The sequence below is a fragment of the Adiantum capillus-veneris genome, chromosome 25 (assembly GCF_014529385.1).
Source record: "Adiantum capillus-veneris isolate H3 chromosome 25, ASM1452938v2, whole genome shotgun sequence".
NCBI classification, from domain to species: Eukaryota; Viridiplantae; Streptophyta; class Polypodiopsida; order Polypodiales; family Pteridaceae; genus Adiantum; species Adiantum capillus-veneris.
The window spans coordinates 128,128,823-128,148,198 of NC_140955.1; the positions used below are offsets into that span (position 1 = coordinate 128,128,823).

The 19,376-nt window shown below is 42.5% G+C and overlaps 1 protein-coding gene across 1 annotated transcript in view; it reads right to left on the bottom strand.

The window, feature by feature from the left end:
* LOC147425633 (uncharacterized) overlaps window positions 1-9,642 on the bottom strand; it is a 28,686-nt gene extending 19,044 nt beyond the window's left edge. Inside the window, exon 1 of the mRNA XM_086500286.1 lies at window positions 8,654-9,642. Within this exon, the coding sequence (XP_086356412.1) occupies window positions 8,654-9,640 (987 nt within the window). The 5' untranslated portion in view covers window positions 9,641-9,642. The remainder of the gene's footprint in view (window positions 1-8,653) is intronic.
* Between the last annotated feature and the right edge of the window lie 9,734 nt (window positions 9,643-19,376).

Consider the following 19,376-nt stretch of genomic DNA (forward strand, 5'->3'; position numbering starts at 1 on the left):
GTTCAAGTACCGCACAACCCACACAACAGAGTAGGCCGGCGAAGAGTCCCTTCCAGGATTCCGGATGCTCTTGGCGATCTCCCTCGACGCCATACAGTTCGGTATCAGTACCTCACTTTGAAAAGGAGGGGATGTCACGTGACACATCCAACCCTATGTGTCCGTGGACAAGCTACAGCATGATCAAGCTTCAGTCAGTCCAATTAGTCTAGATTAGAAGTGATCTGGCACTTTTGTGAGCCTATTCGTAGACCGTGCATGCCTAGTCACTTAAAATAGATGCATATCCTCTGGTTGCACACAGCATGATCATCAGTATTCCCATCAGAATCCATTAGAATCAGTTAGGGGATTTTTTCAGTACATTTAGCCTATTTTCCCTATTTTTGACATTTCACTTATTATTTTTAAGTGACTTTCCAACAAAAGTAGGTAGGGCAATTTTGCTAAGAAAATATATAAGCAAACCAAAGTTAGCACAAAATGGCAAAAGAGGCAGTAGGAGTACCACTCAACAGGCACCTTCTCAGCAAGACCCCAAAGGCTTCTAGCATTTTTGCTCCACAGTAGCTTGGCTAGCGTTTTTGGACAAGACACAGCACATCAGCCAACGTTTTGCTCCACAACAGCTTGGCTAGCGTTTTTGGACAAGACCACAGCAGATCAGCCTAGAGTTTTTGCATTTGCAGAACCTCGGCAACAGAAACACGATTTTCAACCCTAGCGTTTTTGCATCTGCCAACAACCTCAGCGTTTTGCAGATCTATCACGATAGAATCAGCCCTAGGACCAGCGTTTTCAGTTTTCAGCAGTTAGACATCGCAAATCAAGTCCCGAACCTCGCAGATCTCACCTTCCCGCAGCAGTTCCTCGCCGCACGGTCAGTTTCCGCAAGGTTTGCAGTTTCAGCCCGGAAAACGCAGATTTTAGCATCTGCATTTTCAGCACGTCGTCGTCGCATCGTCGTCATCGACATCGTCACCGACATAGAGTCAAAATTCAGCAGATAGAAGATTAGCAAGATTTCAGCCCATAGCGTTTTTGGACAACAGTAGAAAGATTGCAGATTTCAGCCTTTAAGTCATCTCGTCGTCACCGACATAGTCCCAGGTTGCATCAATCCATTGCATCGTCATTGTACCACTTTGTGCAATCATAAGTAGACCACTCTCGCCGATGAGAGTGGGGCCTTCGGAGGAGGGTTTTACAACGTCTCTCGTGTCGTATCTCTCCTCTCTCCATCTCTCAGTCTCATACACTTCCACGCACAGTGTCCATTCACTTTGTTTGTGATCATAGCACTCTCTCGTTAAGAACGGAAGGCTCTACCTTCCATAAGAACAAAAGGAACCTTGAGCACAGTTCGGTGCACTCATCTTGAGCAAAGCGCAAACATTCATTCCGCTGCACCTAACAAGTGACTTCCCAACAAAAGTAGGTAGGGCAATTTGGGTAAGAAAATATATAAGCAAACCCAAGTTAGCACTCAATGGCAGAAGAGACAACAGGAGCCAAGCTCAGCAGGCGAATTCTCACAAGAACCTTGGTGGACTTGGTTCTTGGTGGACTTTCCCCTCCAAGCAGCAGATTCCCTCACCTAGCGTTTTTGCACAGCATCCCCAGCCTGGCGTTTTTGCATCACCAACAGTACCCAGCACCTAGCGTTTTTGCAAGGACCACAACTGCTAGCGTTTTTTATCATCAGATCCCCTGGCATTTTTGGTTTTCAGCAGCAGATAAAGACCGGCAATCTTCACCTAAAGTGTGGCAGATTCAGCCCGGTAAAGACCCCAAATTTTCAGCCATAGCGTTTTTATGGACAGCAGTTAGAAGGTTGCAGATTTCAGCCCTTAGGTCATTGTCGCCATCCCCGTCGTCGTCACCGACATAGTCCCAAGTTGCATCAGTTTCCATGCATCATCATTGTACCACTTTGTGCAAACAAAAGTAGACCACTCTCGCCAACGAGAGTGGGGCCTTCGGAGGAGGGTTTTACAACGTCTCTGGTGTCGTATCTCTCTTCTCTCTCTATCTCTCAGTCTCATACACTTGCACGCACAATGTCCATTCACTTTGTTTGTGATCATAGCATTCTCTCATTAAGAACGGAAGGCTCTCCCTTCCATAAGAACAAAAGGAACCTTGAGCACAATTCGGAGCACTCATCTTGAGCAAAGCGCAAACATTCATTCCGTTGCACCTAACATTGATTTAGACCTCATTGTACATATGTTGTTCTCGTTGGGAGAGTCCCCTCTTATGGTTGATGTAGCCCTCTCTAGCAAAGGTGGTTGTAGCCCTATGGGCAGTTTTATTAACTAATGGAATGATCTTTTTCTCGGGAAAAAAGAAAGAAGGGGATATCAACACTGTATATTATGAGGATGTATCATAATGGGTTTTAGACATTGCCCCAAACCCAAAGTTTGGAGGTCAAACCTTCCCTCTCTTGCATCAGATTCCATCTTTATGAGCCCCATGTAGTTACTTGAATGTAACCCATGTTAGACTCCCTGATCATAAACCATGCTCCTTCGTGTAAGCTTCAGCTTATGGGGGCGTGTGTTGGGGTAAGCTGTTTAGCTTACACTCGATACGTGACCAGCCCCTAAAGCCAGGCATACCAACCATGCACCCTTATTTGCATATATGCATCCCACTACATAGATTCCCCTAAAGACATGTTTCTTTATAGTCACATGCTATTCGGTATAGCCACATGTTCCTTGACCTTTCTCCCACATGTGATGAGAATCACTTTCAAGCATTAAATGCCACCTTCCACTTTGAGCCTATATAAGGCCACAATGCTTAGCTTGTAATTTTCTCTTATCATCATAATCAATCAAGAATTTCTATTTTCATTGAGTATCCTCTCTCAAGTCTAGTGAAATCATTATGTTCATTTCAATATGAATGCTTCGCTTGTCTATCCACCATAGCCTTTCACTGAACAGGTACTGGATTCGCTAATTGCTAATCCCCACAAATACGCACAGTCCCATCACGAAGGATTGTGAAAACGGAGAATTTTCTTGCGTGGAAACTCATCCGATTCAAAGGAAAATTGTCCCCTTGCGTGCGGGAGCTCTTTGGGACACATGTAGACATGTTCGCTCCAATCAAAACGATCCAAAACAGAGAATTACAGCCTGCTGTGTTTTTCTTCAGGTTTAGGTTTTCGCACCTAAACTTCTAGAAATCACCAAGGGAGCATCAGGAAGGCCTTGGGATGCTTAGACAGGGCTTTGGGCATCTCGTAGTGACAGAACAGGGAATTACAGCACGCTGAAATTTAGTTACAACTCACCGAAAAGCTTCTAAAATGCGAGGGAATCCATCCTAGAGGTGCACTTTTGACCTATAGGGGTTTTGGCGCCGTTATGCTAAATCAAGTCGGAAACCTGCTATTTCAGCCCATGACAGGTTTGGACAGCTTGGTGAGAGTTTCATAAAAGTGATCGGATTGTCTATTTTCAATTGAATAAAGAAATACCGAAAGGGGTGCCAGTCTTTGGGGCCTACAGGGTGTCGGTCTCCGTGTACGCAGTGACATCTAGTCATTGGACGCATCCGTGTTCTCTTTCCTTCTTAGTGCTCTATGTAAAGCTAACAAATAATTGAATTAGTACCGCCCTCTACTGTGTACTGGCCGGTTGTATGGTTCCATCGACGGGATAGTCAATTTTTCTTCAAAAAGTGTAGCGTGGATTGTTCTGGGTGAAAGCAACACAAAGCTTGTCGATATGGCAAAGAAGAGAGACCAAGTACCTGAAGAGGGATCTTCCTCACATGGCACAGAGAAAGTTCCTTCAACTCTTCAAGAAGAGGACAGGTTGTTCAGAGCTCAACTGCGTAGCTGCATGGAAATGTAGGATGCACGAGTTCTTACAAGCTCTTATACAGGAATTTCACGCTCCAACACAGGGCATGACCCAACCACTACAGGAAAAGGAGGTCTCCAGTGCACAAAGGTCTCGTGATGCTCGAGGGAAAGCCCATGTGATTGAGCAACCAGCGGTGTCCATTGATTCCAAGCAATTTTCTTCACTTGGACAGGAACCGTTTGTGAATGGTCAAGGGAGTAATGAACAGGCTATGCATCAGACCCTTCCGTTACCTACTTCATATCCTAGTTATTTTGGAGGTGCTTTAATGTTTCAAGCTATGGATGGACCTTCCACAGGTTATATGCCACGGAATGTGTTTGCGACAATGCAATCACGCATGGTTAACCCTATGTACAGGAACATGGATGTCCAATCAAGTTTTCAGGGTACCTATGGTCAATTTCAAATACCTAGAACACAATTTGGTATGGCTGGTTTTTCACAGCCATATGCCCAAAATGTAGATATGACAGGTAAAACACATGATGCGAGTACCCGAATGGTCAATTCGGGAGCACCGCTTTTACAAGCACCTGTCTATGACAATTTCACTCCTTTGAGTCAGCCTAAGGATTACAAGGAAGGTAGGCAGGGAGTGAAGTTTGAAACTTTCAGGAGAACTGAGCATCAACTGAAGGCTTTGACCTTCATACAACACTTTGATGCAGCTTATGTTGGAGGAAACTTCACAGTCTTCGAAGATACGCAAGGCTGCACTTTCTTGAAAGGGAATGCGCTTCAATGGTGGACCGCATTGTTGAATCAGGGTCAAGCCCTTACAACATGGGTCGACTTCAAACAACTTTTTCCACCCTCGGTGCAAGGCTACCATGTCCTTCAATGGATCTTGCAACTCTATGTCATCTTTGCATACATCACCACGCCAACTCTCGTCAGCATCAGATGTGTCACCATCATAGACCGCCTCATCCTCCTCAATCCACTCTCATCATCTTCACTTTCTATGCTAGTGCTCGTACTTTCACATTTATCTACTATGTCCTTGCTATTTTGCACCATAGGCATGTCTATGGTTTCCACAATTGTTGTACATACTTCATTCACACTTGCTTGGAGCATATGGTCATTTACACAAGTCTCCCAACTATTATCCTTGCTAACATGAGCCTTTACAATAGTGACTTTATGCACATAAAGGTCATCCACACTATCGATAGACGAAGGGTGCTTCACGTCTATAGCAATACATTGCTCTCTCTCTTTCCGTAGCGCTATCTTCAATGCTTCACACATGGATTTGGACTCTTTCTCCTACACTTTCACTTTAAGGATCGGCTGTAACAAACTTGTGAATACCTCTATCCTTTGGCTATTTGTAAAAGAAAGAATAGAATTCCTCTTTAGATTCTACATGCAATAGAGCATCTTTCCAAACTCTCCAAGCATCATCAATCTTGACCAAAGCTCTACAACAGACTCGTGCTCTTGCATAAACATACCGGTGACCTACTTCCATGCATCTTGGTGAGGAATCACCTTCTTGAACCGTTTCAAAAAGCATCTCTTAAACCTGACTCAACTGCCTTTCTCATCCTGTGACAATCCCTCAAACCAATCTCTTGTATTCCCTCTGACCACCAAATTGATACCTGCAAGTTTCTGAGCCTCACTTGGAACCGCACGGCATAAACATGTCAAGTCAAACTCATAAGATGCAATCCAATCCTCTGCATCCTTGCAACCTGTGAAAATAGATGGTTCGAATGGCACCACCATCATGGCATTCCCTTCAACACCCAAAATGTGAGAGCATCACTGCTTGAATTTCAACTTCTGAGTACACAACCAGTAATTTTCACTCCCCAGCAGGATCCCCAAAGGATAATGGAGCAAAAGACACCGTGCGCACACTCACACACCCTAACACCTTAACACAACACAAGGAATTCACTTAATTTCCTCACCTCACACACCACCACTTAAGAGCTCAATGAAAATCTTCCCCACAAACCCAATTCAAGCTCCAAATGTCTCGACCTACAAGACCTTGCCTGTCCGCAGACACTGCAAAATGAGTCGAGTTGATCAAGGCTTGAAATCCCACTTGATGGCGACCAAAAGACACGAGAAAAACCATCAAAAACTCTAGCCACAAAAGGTCTCTATCAAACCATTGCAAAAGCTTCACCAAACTCCACTCTGTTGGACTCTTTGGTGTAGCCTCAACCCTATTTACACCTATACAGGGTCACATAGTCTTGCACAAAGCCGCACCTTCTTCCATCAATTCCTCGCACACACACATCCATGGAAACCTCAGAATTTCCATAAACTCTCCCAAGTGCAAAATTGAAGAGAAGAAACTCTCGTTCACTCCTCCACACACTCGAAAACAGGACGCGAACAAAACGAGACTGCATAGGACCACCTGTAGTAACCCTGCTTCCTCCCACACACAGAGAGGTGAAAGTGTTGATATCCCACTTGACACACTTCTATGGCCTGGATACTCACTGCATCGTGAGTGATGTGGCAAAAATTACCCATTTCACACCTTTTTTTACTTTTTAGGGCCGCATCTGGCTAGTTTTGACCCTGGATGAGCATTTTTCGCGGAAAAGTACCAAACAGACTTCAAAATCCACCAAATTTTGTAAGCTTGATCCTTGATACCCAAAATTCATTGCCACATATCAAAATTCTATTTTGACCACTTCCAAGGTGGTTCGCGCGTTGCTGCATATCGGGTGCATTTTTTACAATTACCACATGTGTCAAACTTCCAGGGCGGGATGGGAGTACCCACACTTCCCACTTGCATTATTTACATTCTAGAAAGCTCAAACATATTCCCTAGAGCCAAAAGAAGCCACTTGGAACCACCTAAGGCTTCGACACCCTGTCACATATCATGTGCTCGACTGTCTACATGTAACATAACTATTTGCCATATATAGATTGTCCACCATATTTGAAACCTAGCATCACATTGTAAAAGCTTTCAAATGCATGTGTTCACATATGTACACACATCCATGCATAAACACACTACTATGCACATGCCAAAAGAGGTTTATCACCGTGTCTCTCGAATACATAGCTGCCAAAGGTCTTGTCTCAAAACTCTATTCCTCTCGTCATGTGAGAGGTGGATGTGTGGTGCATCTCCATCATACTAGATTGGTGGGAGGTGGTCCATCTCTAGTCCCTCCTATGAGAACCATTGTGTGACCTAGGCATACCAAGATCCTGAATCCTCTGCCTCAGCCAACTGTCTAGAAGCCTCTAAAGCTCTATATGATAAGCAGTCATGTGACAAGCGGTCGTGTGACATCTCCTTGAATCTGTTTAGAAGGCATATGGTATGAGATAGAGCCACCACCATCATGGATGCTGCAGCAAACTCAGATCGAACAATATGGAGGGTGGGTTTGCTGTGTGTCATATGTGCCATCACGAGTACCTATGGCCGCTCTATCTGTTTCCACCAGTTAAGACACAGCAGGCAAGACATGCACATGCTCGCACACATCAAGCTCAGCGACTCAGGTCGTAACGTGACCATGAGCACATGCACTACTAGTCTGGACTACTAACCACCCTTGTCGATCACCCGGCTGTGCCTTGTAAAATCATTTATGCAGAGAAAGTTATACAAGGGTTTTGACTCATCTAATGTGTATGTTCGGACATGCACGCCCTACATATAGGCTTACAATAGTGCCCATATATAATCCCCTATGCTTACCTTGTCTACTGATTGGCTATGGGTCATAGTAACAATGACATGTCCACGCGGGACATTGTGCCGGTGTGTAGAGGCGCCGCAATGAGAGTGAGCCAAGAGATAACACATTAGGAGATGGTGGAGGGGAAATGGAACTGGGCATGAGGTGCAACAAAGACATGAGGGAAAAAAGTTGCAGGCAACCTAAGAAAGCAAGGGTGAAGGGCTGCTAGCAGTGTAAGGAAGCTTCTCCAAATCCCCATTTTTGTAGCCGCAATACCCAGCTGCATTTCACTAACCTATCATCAGTAACCACAAACAGATACACCTGGCTGCGATTTCCAACCCCTGTCGAGTACATATTCTTGCTAGATCTCTCCCTTTACCTCTGTTTTTTTTCGCAAGCCAGCAATAACCATATGCATTTTTGGTGAATTTCTTTCCGTTAGCCTCCTCAAGGTCCAAGCAACCACTTTTGCTTTTGTTGTTCCATCAAGCTCTTCTACGCTAGTTTTATCTGTTTTTTTCTTGTGCACTGCTTGGATCTATATCTTCAGCGCCGACTCCTACATATTGGTGTCTTTACAGAAATCTTGCAGACCTAACCTCTACAGTGCAGGTATTGCTCTCTCTATTGGTTCATGGTAATATTTCTTAGGTCATACACATGTGCCATTCATCAATTCTCCCTTCTCTGCACTCAATTGTGCTTGAATTGCCTTTGTCCTTGCTTGTGCTTGTCACGACCACCGGAAGTGATCACAATCAAAGGGAAAGACGTTTCGTCTCTAACCTCCTCTCCACGGGAGCCACTCCATCACTTGGTCGATTTAGCACTACTTCCTCTCTTGATTTTGACAAAGGCAATTAACCAATTCCTTCAATCAATTTCCCTTAAATTGCCTCTATGTCAATTTCTACCTCAATGTCTACTACTATGGCATTATCTACCATGACTACTTCTCCTCCACTCTCTACACAAGCTATTCATCAAATTTACATCTTCCTACCTCTATGTCAATCCAACCTCTCAATCCTTAAACCTCCCCGCTTTATTCCAAAACCATAAGCTTACAATTGCTGCAGCAGATGTGTCCGTAGTGGTTTCTGGAAAATCAGTTTCCTCATGCTCAAACAGAGGGAGCTCTGATTGTTGAGGAGCTGCAGTCCTCATCTGCATTTCTTTTGCCGCTAATTCTTCGTAAAGCTTTACTATCTCCTCTTTGAACTCTTTAAGTTGTTTCTCTTCTTTGGCTTTAGACTGCATGATATATAATGTGAGAGCCGTCCTCTGCACTCTTTCTATCTCTAATTCTCTTTTCAATTCTTCAATCTGTTTAGTTGCTGCATCATCTGCCCCAAATGCTGTAGATGGACCAGCACAAAGAGGACTATCAAGATAGCTTTTCAGAGCTGCATCTGAACGTTCCATGTTCTCTCTATACAAAGTGTTAACAAGCTGTAGTCTCTGAATCAGTATATTTTTGTTGTGAAGTTTAGCCTCTTGCGAATGTATAGGCTGAGTGAGTTTTGTTAGCTGCCCTTGAGTACTTTTAACCTCCTTGTCTAACTTTTCCAGACCATCTTTGGCTTCCATGAGCTCCTGCTGCTGACTCTCTCGTACACGCCTTTCTTCTTCTAGTTCATGTGCTTTGATTCTTAATTCCTCAGTCAATCCTGCATTGGAATCTCTTAAAACAAGAATCTGTGTATCTTTATCGTGAAGTTCAGCCTCTTGTGAGTGTACGAGCTCAGTAAGTTTTGTTAGCTGCTCTTGAGCACTTTTAACTGCTATTCTTGACGCTTGCATGCAGGTCTGCTCAATGTCAAATAGCCTCTTGGCAGCTTCATTGAAGTCGGTGTTACTTTTGTCTGATAACCCGCCATAATAAGGTTCCTCTGCACCTTTCCCAGAGTTAGCCGCTCTTGATCTGGGTGTGTAAGTCCTGAGGGGTTTGGGCTGCGGTGCCCATGTCTCGCCCGGAGCAGCCTCTGTCTGCTCTCCCTGCTCAATTGGTTTTGTTGGTTCGGAGGTGGCGGTAGCAACTGAAGCACTCTCCATGGTTCAACAGCCTCTTGTTCAATACAAAATATAAAGCCTCTGTGTGTGGTAAAATTTTAGAGGTGAATCCACTCTATATCAGAACACTAAATTTCGCCTATCCTTTAAGTTGCCCATGCAGAAGCTTGTTGCACCAAATTTGTGGTTTCCTTGGCTAAACAGGATCAAGTTTGGGCTGTCATGATCAAAGATATGATAGAAACTTGGCTCGAAGAGTAGAAAGTGGAGAGGGGTGGAGGTTCATGACAAACTGTTAGCCCCGGTGTGGTCTACTTTAAGACTAGCAGTCTCTCGTGGAAACCCCATACTAAAAGCATCTATCAGACAATGATGCAAAGAAGAATTGGTCTAGCCCCCTTAACAAGATATGGAAAAAGCAATGGCCGGAGGAAAGGTGGGAGCATGTAATGGAGAACATATGGAAGCCAAAGGTTCCTCAGTACATGAAGGTTTTCTTATGGAAGGTTATTTGGGGTGCTCTACCGACGGGGGTGAAGATTCAAGAGAGAGGGATTGGGTCATATCGATGCTTGGGGTACAGGGTAGCTAGTGAAGATCTGGCCCACCTATTCATGAACTGCCCAGCTATCAAAGGCCTCACAGGGAAAGTATGCAAGTGGGTCCAGAGAACATGGAAAATTAGTTTTTTCAAGATTGACCTATTTCTTGGAGGTAAAAATTCAGGTAGTCCTGCACTCCTCGTTCGGTACTTAGATCGTTAGATACTTCTTCTTTCATAATGTATGGCAGACAAGGAACCGTCGTGTTTTTGAAGGAGGTTTTGAGGTGGCAAGCTTCGCAAAAACTATACAAGAAAGCAAAGTGCTAATATGGGCACTCGGGCGCAAGCATCACTCGGAGGATTGGTCTAGGACTACTTGTGCCTTGTTGTCAGCAGATGGAATGCCTAGGATGGGGGCAAATCTTGACCATTGGTAAATAAAATATCTCAGAATGACAAGAGTATGGACCTTGTGTATCAAGGTTGTGGAGGCGGGTTCGTAGGGGTGGCTGCCCTGATAGCCGATGTAATTATGATCCCTGGATGTTATCATGGCTTAACATGAGCATGACAAAACCTTGTAATTTTTTGGGCTACTCAATATACTCCACTCACAATTGTGAGTTTTGCTATTAAAAAAAAAAAAGTTGGCACTGCCTTACAAAAAAAGGCAATGTAAATTGTAATATTGATAGGTTCACTGAGTTGAAGAAGCCAGGAATACATGTTCCAAAAGGTCGAGAAGGCCAACTCTCAGCATTAAGGCCTTCCTATGGGATGTGTTCACATGGGTCACATTCTTTATAATGAGATTGTGAAGTACAATCACAAGAGTCCCTTTTGGTTTAACCACGATAGTTTCGTTCTTTCTATTGGTCATGGTTGCATGTTGCAGTACACATGGTTCCTGATAGCGAATAGGTTGAAATCTTACCTATTGATCAATAAGAATGCAGTTGTAGCCCCTATTGCTAGCTCACATGTCTAATGAACATTGTGTGTGGGGCACTTGTGACATTATCAGTATGTTGCTTCTTATGTATTATATGGGGCATTACAAGATAGATTCTTGTCGTGTATCGCAAGTATGTTGTTATTGATCTTATAATGTCCACAATCCTATATTGTAATGTATAGTTTTTGTGATTGCAAATTGTTGTGTTACAAGCTGCTTTTACAAACCACATTAGGACAATTGAAGTGGTGGCCTACTCTTGCTTTAACCTTGAGCTATATACAAAAACAACTATGTTTTGCGAACCTAGTGTTGTTAGATTGGATGTGACCCTACAAAATGGTCTTTGCTTTATTCACATGTTCCTTTGGCCCACAACTATTTTTGTGTAGCATCTTCATGCACTTCACAATGTGTAAATCCTTCATATAAACGTGCGTTGAAGGCCTAATTCAAAAATTGCATATCTATAGATTTTTTATGAACTTAACACGCCTATTCCTAGTGAAGTCGCGGAGCGGAGCGTGGGTCGACTCTCTCTCTCACACACACACACACACAGTGAGCTTACACAGTACAGTACGCAGAGAACTATTAGAAGGGTTATCTCCCAATACCTTAGTATTCACAAAGAATAAGTTAGTATATACAAAGAGTTAGAGGGAAGTGAGTTAGGCGGGCGGCCGGCCATATCCGCATAAGAGGCCACTTGGGCTTTAATCCCAACACCTAGTTCAATTTGTGTATGTCCCCTTTGATTGGTACCCTTCTGTATGTTTAAAAAAATTAAAAACATGGGGCTAACCATCCCCTTCTATTGAACTAACGTACTATGTTCGCATGCTTGTGTGAGTGACCCCTCTAGAAATGCATGCAAGTAGAAAAAGATTCTACTATGCACTAACTTTGTTGGGGACATATGGGGGAATGCTAGAAAAAACTCCCACATATGCATGGATTGCCTTGAAAGTTCCTTAGACGCTATGAAGTTTCTTCCGCTCATTGCGCCTCCATTTGGCCTATCACAAACCTCCATTATAGCCACTTAATGGAGAGAGAGAAATTTTCACACATGAGAGATTATAGAGTAGAGAGAGTGTAACTTTTAATGGCCTAGTAACTTGTGTATAGAGGAAAATAGCATGAACATAGTGAGCATTTCATTAGAATAGATTCCTAATGAGATTAACAATAGTGCTTGGGTGGAGAAAGCAACAAAAAGCATAACACCTAGTTAGATAGCATGAAAAATACTTCAAAAGAGAGAGAAATTAAGCAATTGACAACAGTTGAGGACCGGATTTTCATGGAGCCGGTCCCCCCTCCAAAAGGCTTTGTATTATGGTTTCTCCCCATCAAGAGAGACATTTTACAATATAATTTCTTGTGTTCCTTTAATACTAGCTAGTGCAATGAAGATGGAAACTTCATGCACTACGCAAAACAGTTATCAAACACAACATGATCAATTCCCTCACGGTCTCAGACCCAAGACCTCACACACCTTCAAAGATGCTGAGAGCTAGCGGGGTATGAGAGTAGATTGAGAGGAAGAAGGAGTATTCTTACGAGAAAGATGTACATCTCTTCACATAATCACTCATATTAGCATAGCTTAGCTTAGTAATTAGCATGGTAGAGGAGATGAGCATGCATTGAAGCTTGGCTTTTGGTTGGATTTGCATCACAAAGCCAAGAGTTGTTGGTGTAGGCCTCCCTTCTCACAAGCTTGGAGTAGGTGATAAGCTTTCCATTAAAGCTTGAGAGAGAGAGAGTCTTTTTTACTTCACACACGAGCTAGTGTGAGTATGTAGGTGATAATGCCTTTGAAAAATCAGCCCCCTCTCTCTCTTGGTCAACCCCTCTTGCTATTTGCTCATGCTAGCATCCTATTGGACCTCCCCATGCTTAGCCAATGGTAATTAAGTAGCATAAGTGATAGCCTTCTGACATGTGTCCCCCTTTCCCCTTTTGTGAGAGCTTTAGGTAATTATGAGTCTTACCAAGCACCGAGCAAACTTTACCGAGCGAAAACTAAAACCGAGCAAAATCTAGGCAGAGAGAGAGAGAGAGAGAGAGAGAGAGAGAGAGAGAGAGGAGAAGAAATTATTTGTTGCCATATCCAAGTCAAGAGAAACACTTTAGTGAACACTAAATATCATGATTTCTTAACAAAAAAGTAATTCTCACATTTGGTTTTATCAAGTACAAAACACGATACTTTAGCATGAATCACACTCGTTGTTGATGAATGCATGACGTGGTTTGTTGTTTCTCTAAACATTGTACCATGGATTGTGCACCATGATTTTTTCCTCCACCCCAATGTACATTGGCACTTCAATAAAGAAAAAATAAACACATCAAATTAAATCAATAGACCTTAAAAATGCAAACAAAGTTTTTCCAAAATCAATGAAAATTGCATGAGTTTTCGACTTACAATTTTTAATACTGCAATTAACATACATATCTTGAAAAAGAAAAATCTAAGCAGGGGAAGATACTTAAAAAGTAACATGTCCATGACCAAAACAAATGGAATGCTCAAGTGATCGAATAGTTCCCAACGAGAGATCTATTCTCTGCATCCACCACATCTGCAGAAGTCGAGGCCTCCTACCTATCTTGCCCTCTAGACTAGGAATGAAGAAGAGGCACCTCCAGAAGGAAAATCCACAAAAAGCAAATTGACAACCTACAAAATGAACCTACCATCCCTTCTATATCTACCACTGTCCAAACTATGACCATATGTTCGTGTAGAGGCATCTATATTGGTGATTGCACAATCGATCAAAGCTCACGTGTAATGGGGATGTAGTCCAAACTCTGACCATATGCTCGTGTAGAGGCATCCATATAATTGATTGCATACTCGATCGAAACTGACATGCAATTGGCAATGTAATCCCTTGAGATAGCTAAGCATTTATGATCTCTTGGTGCCTACAAAACACATTTCTCTCCAGGGAAAACAAATCGTATTGAACGAAGTAAGCTCCGTGTGCCAATAGCGTATATCCGTTAGAAACAACAAGGAAATTAGTGAATCATAGATTCATAACATAGTCTATATAAAAAGAACAGTGAGGTTAGTAAACCATATTTTTTATGGACACACCTATCATGCCAGGCTCCGTGTGCCAATAGTGTATATCCATTAGAAACAACAAGCTCCGTGTGCCAATAGCGTATATCCGTTAGAAACAACAAGGAAATTAGTGAATCATAGATGCATAACATAGTCTATATAAAAAGCACAGTGAGGTTAGTAAATCTATTTGAGTTTAGTAAACCATATTTTTTATGGACACACCTATCATGCCAGGCTCCTCGTCTATCTCGTGTTGCTTCCCTTAATCTTTAAACAGTGAAGCTATCATGACACTTTGTCATGTCGTGGCATGTACATAATGTGAAATAAAAACATTTACCTCAATTTTGACACTTCTCAATGGATGGGAATAAAAACAATAATGTACATATTGTGATATATGTTGAAGCGTCTACTACAGTATATGTCATGTACATACCTATTGGAGGAGTCGTGACCCTACATGTGGCACAATTGTGTGTTTTAACACTTGATAAGATGCCTATTTTGGTTTTATGATGTCCATATTCCAAGTGTTTCATGGTGGCACATTCATCTCACCTACAAAGATCAATGCAGACAAAAATTGCTAAACATTGTTGCAGAATTGCATGAAAAGTGACCCAAAATGGGGAGCGAAAATGTTTAAAAATTACAATTGAATGTTCATTAGCAATGTACAAAATTCCAAAAAGTTTGTGTTGTATCTATATTTATAAGAAAAATCACTGAAGTGACACTCGCACGTATGATCGGATCTTCTATCACATCAATTTCACTTTATATGTCCCCACCCGAGGTGGAAAGAGCAATGGAGGGATCTTATGTCCTCTTTGCACTGTCAATCTCTCTCTCACAAACAAGCATATAGTTATGATACATGTCCATCCACCAAGGACAATGATCTAGCTCCCATTGTAATCAATGATGATTAGTGGATGGATATATGCTATTCCTTTTGATATATAGAGTAAAATGACACTATAAATACACCTTTCTCTTTGATATATCCTTCTCTAGAAAATGCAAGCTTCAAGCCACTGACATCTGACCTCAAACCATGTTCTTTATCACGTGGTATAAGCCTTCAAAGTGGTACATCATGTCTCATTCTAAATGGTATTGTCTGCATAACAGCTTCAATTGTAGCTATCTCTTGATCTACATCATGCAAAGAGCCTAAAGCAATGTCATGACTATCGCTATAGTTTGACGACTCTGTTTCGACAATTGAGCTTACTTGATCACTACAAATAGGTTTTGGAGTGGATCCACTCATGGCGCATCTTCTAGGATTTTCACTAGAAGAAGATGGACTACATTCAAACATCAAGAAAAATGAATCAATATACAACATCAAATCAAAAATTAAAAAGCAATACTCAACAAACTTTCAATTAAATATATACAATTCACCCAATAATGTTCTCTACTTTTATTTATTGGAATAAAACATTGATGCATGAACACCAAAATTTATTCAACTTTAAACATGGCAATGTCAATCTCTCCTTTACGTCCAATCATGCCAACATTGTGGTTCAATCTTGCTACCCACTTGGACATTTTCCTAAACAATTCCACGCCGACGCGGGATAGTTTAGGGTAGTGTCCCAGAAAGCCTTGCAATAGGATGATGATAGGAAGGATAGGCATATGATGGTGATATAATTAATTAATGCATAGCAATCCGATGATCGAAAGGATAGGCCTATTATGGGGATATAATCAATTAATGCATAGCCATAACATGATTTGTATATCTTAAGCTAAGACACAAGCTCCTCATTTTCACAGGTTTGCCTAGTAACCTTTCTTATGCCTCTTCCTTATCGAATTATTCTCCCATTTTCATGTCCACATAATTATGAGGAGTGGCACATTTTGATAAGCAGTTGAGGATGGCCATTGAGAATAACTCTTAAGCATGCGATGTACATTACATCTCTGAACCAAGACATCCCCTTTAACCATACTGTGTCCCACGTGATGTTGATTGAGGCATGTCCCACATGATGCTAAGTTTGATTTGCAAGCTCAATAGATTGCATGTTTTCCACCCTTACCCCTCTCATGTCGACACGGTACTGAGTAGAGCCAAGTCACATTTGATGCTTAGTTTTCTTCTCTACTCTGAATACACTACTAATTTTATTTCAGTGTACTTGATGACTTCATGAGTGAACTTCACTTTCATTAAACCATACACTTCTCTTTTAAATGTGAACGTTGGGTCAGTGTTGTATGCATGTTTACTCCTACAGATCTAGGAGTGGCATGAAGGTTACATTTTCCCAGGCCTTTAGGGCTTTAAGTAAACTATTTATTACACACTGTTAATTGGATAAAAATAAGAAAGTTAGTTTTCTGCCTTAAACCCTTCCGCGTCGACGCGGTACTGGTTAGGGGCATGTCCCAACATTATAGCTAGGGGCAACCACACTGCACTTAGACTTCACAGTCACATTGTATCGTTGCCTAAATGTCCCGCGTCAATGTCGTATGGACTTACTTCTGTGCTTTAAGTAATTTTTTTATAACACACTGTTTATTTCGATAAACATAAGCGAGTTAGTTTTCTGCCCTAAACCATCCCGCGCCGACGCGGTACTGGTTAGGGGTATGTCCGGACGCTATAGCTAGGGGCAACCACACTGCACTTAGGCTTCGTAGTCGCACTATATCTCGCCGACGTCGATGTCTTATGGGGTTTGGTTATATATCGGTTATCTTACCGGCGTGGCATGGCAAGCCGAGCCGATTGACGGTGATTGAAACCGGTTGAGAGTAGTTGACCAAAAGGTCAACACATTTGCAGTGTATGCATCTCAAACTCAGCTCGTCTCCGCCACGGGTCATTTCCATACCTCTACACTGTGCACGTATGGTTGAATGGGAGGTGCAACATGCCTCTGATAACTCGAAAAAAAAAATCCCCCCCTAAACAACGCTGTGAGTGGCTCTACTTGCCTTCCGTGCTTTAAGTATTTTGTTTATAACACACTATTTTTCGATAAAGAAAAGAGAGTTAGTTTCCTTCCCTAAACCATCCCGCGCCGACGCGGTACTGGTTAGGGGCAGGTCCCGGCACTATAGCTAGCGACAATCACACCGCACTTCAGCTTTGCAAGCACACTGTATCGCGCCATAAATGTCTCGCACCGATGCAATATGGACTAGCACCGTTGTTGTCGGCAGGTTATACAGGCAGCAGCTGCTTCAGCTCCCCTAAAACTCGTCCTTCACCCTGTCCCCATTTGTTGCTTCAATAGCTTGAGGCCCAAATATAAATATAACAGAGGGAATAAGAGATACTCAAAAAGACGAAGAGGGCAGTAGCCACTGCTGTGCCCAGCTCTGTATCTTGCTTTTTGTAGCTTTTCCTGCAAGCAAAGCAACCCTCAACCCAAGTTTTTTCTTGCTTTTCTTAGTTCCGATGTTCCCTTCTCTCTCTCTCTCTCTCTCTCTCTCTCTCTCTCTCTCTCTCTCTCTCTCTCTCTCGCTGTCGCTGCTGAAGCGCAATCAAGAGAGAGAGAGAGAGAGAGAGAGAGAGAGAGAGAGAGAGAGAGAGAGAGAGAGAGAGAGAGAGAGAGAGATGAAATGAAATGTTATATTAAAAGTCTTCAAAAGGTCGTATGAGTTCAAACCGTTGCAATCTTAGTGGCTCTAATACAATGTCAAGGTACAAAATAAAAATGAAGTAAAGCGAAAAACTAAAATCATCATTATCATCAATGCCCAAGGATGCCCCACATCGACCTTGTCCGAGAAAGTATTGCATCAATTGTCGAAGAGCATCATCAATGTCCGCCTCTGTAAATAGCCATGCAAGATGTCTCCAATGTCATGCTAGGGTAATCACGATCCTCTGACGGAGCCTCCATCGGCGTCGTGGTCGCCCTCGTAGACGTGGGCGTCTAGCTCTTTTGAGCTCATTGACTCTATCAACACCTATACCTTTGGTATAGGTGGGCTCTGAAATTTGTTGCGAAGCTTTCTCATTAGACTGCCAAGTGCCTGCTCTAAAGAAGTCAGTGATCTTCTTCTGTGAATGTCTCCCTCTGCATGAACTCCTTAAGAGACTCTCCCTGTGTTTGTGCAGCTATAATAAAAACAACCCATGGCATCTTGATCCTAATATCTCATGACTCTAGGCAACGGTTCAATGCCCTCTCTGAATAAACAATGAAAGAGGGCCCCTTCTATCTTATAGTATACTGGACAATGACAAACGTGATGTAATTCTATCTCTGGCTCTATACGACACAACTCACAAATCCTGGCCTCGTGGTACTCTCCTAAATCTACCAGTGTCAATCTCTAAGTGATGCAATGATGTGCACGATTGACCAATAGCATATGACCAATTGCACACCATATCCCATGGGATAAATGAGTGTCCATATAGGCCGATTTGATCACAAATCCATCCTCTATTAGTTGGAGAATATGTTCTCTATAACAAGCCATCTTCGTGCCCAACTCTTGTGTCGGCTATATCCAAGTGCTCCTAGTATCTAGATGGATTGGATCCTAATGTATAGTGATCTCTGTGTGAAAGATAGGAAGGGTACATCCGTGGAGAGAGAGAGAGAGAGAGAGAGAGAGAGAGAGAGAGAGAGAGAGAGAGAGAGAGAGAGAGAGAGAGAGAGAGAGAGAGAGAGAGAGAGAGAGAGAGCAAGAGAGAGAGAGTTTAAACGGCGTATTTAATTTATTTTATTACCATGCATGTTTAAGATAAAACATGGTTTTCTCATACATGTCTTCTCAGTGCACCCCCAACAACACTTCTCAATGCCTATGGAGAGATGGAGCGAGGATGCGAGGCGGCAATCTTGTAGCAACAATAACAATAGTCCATGGTCATGTTCACACCTAGACAACTCCAAGAGTTGCAGCTCCACACGCTGATCTTCAAGCACATGGTTTGCGGTGTGAATGTGCCCCGTGGAGCTCAACAAGAATGGCCTCTGTAGCTGGCATGATGATAGGAGTTGATCATCTTGGAAGTTGTAAGCCATAAATTCAACTCTCCAGTAGTGACAAGAAATGTGGGTCCATTAAATAAAAGTGTCGATTGTCAAAGGTTTTTTGTCATTATTCTTGTACGTACAAGCATTGCCTCTCTAGCTGGCATGCCGACACGAGCCGCTTATCTTGGAAGTTGTAAGCCACAAATTCA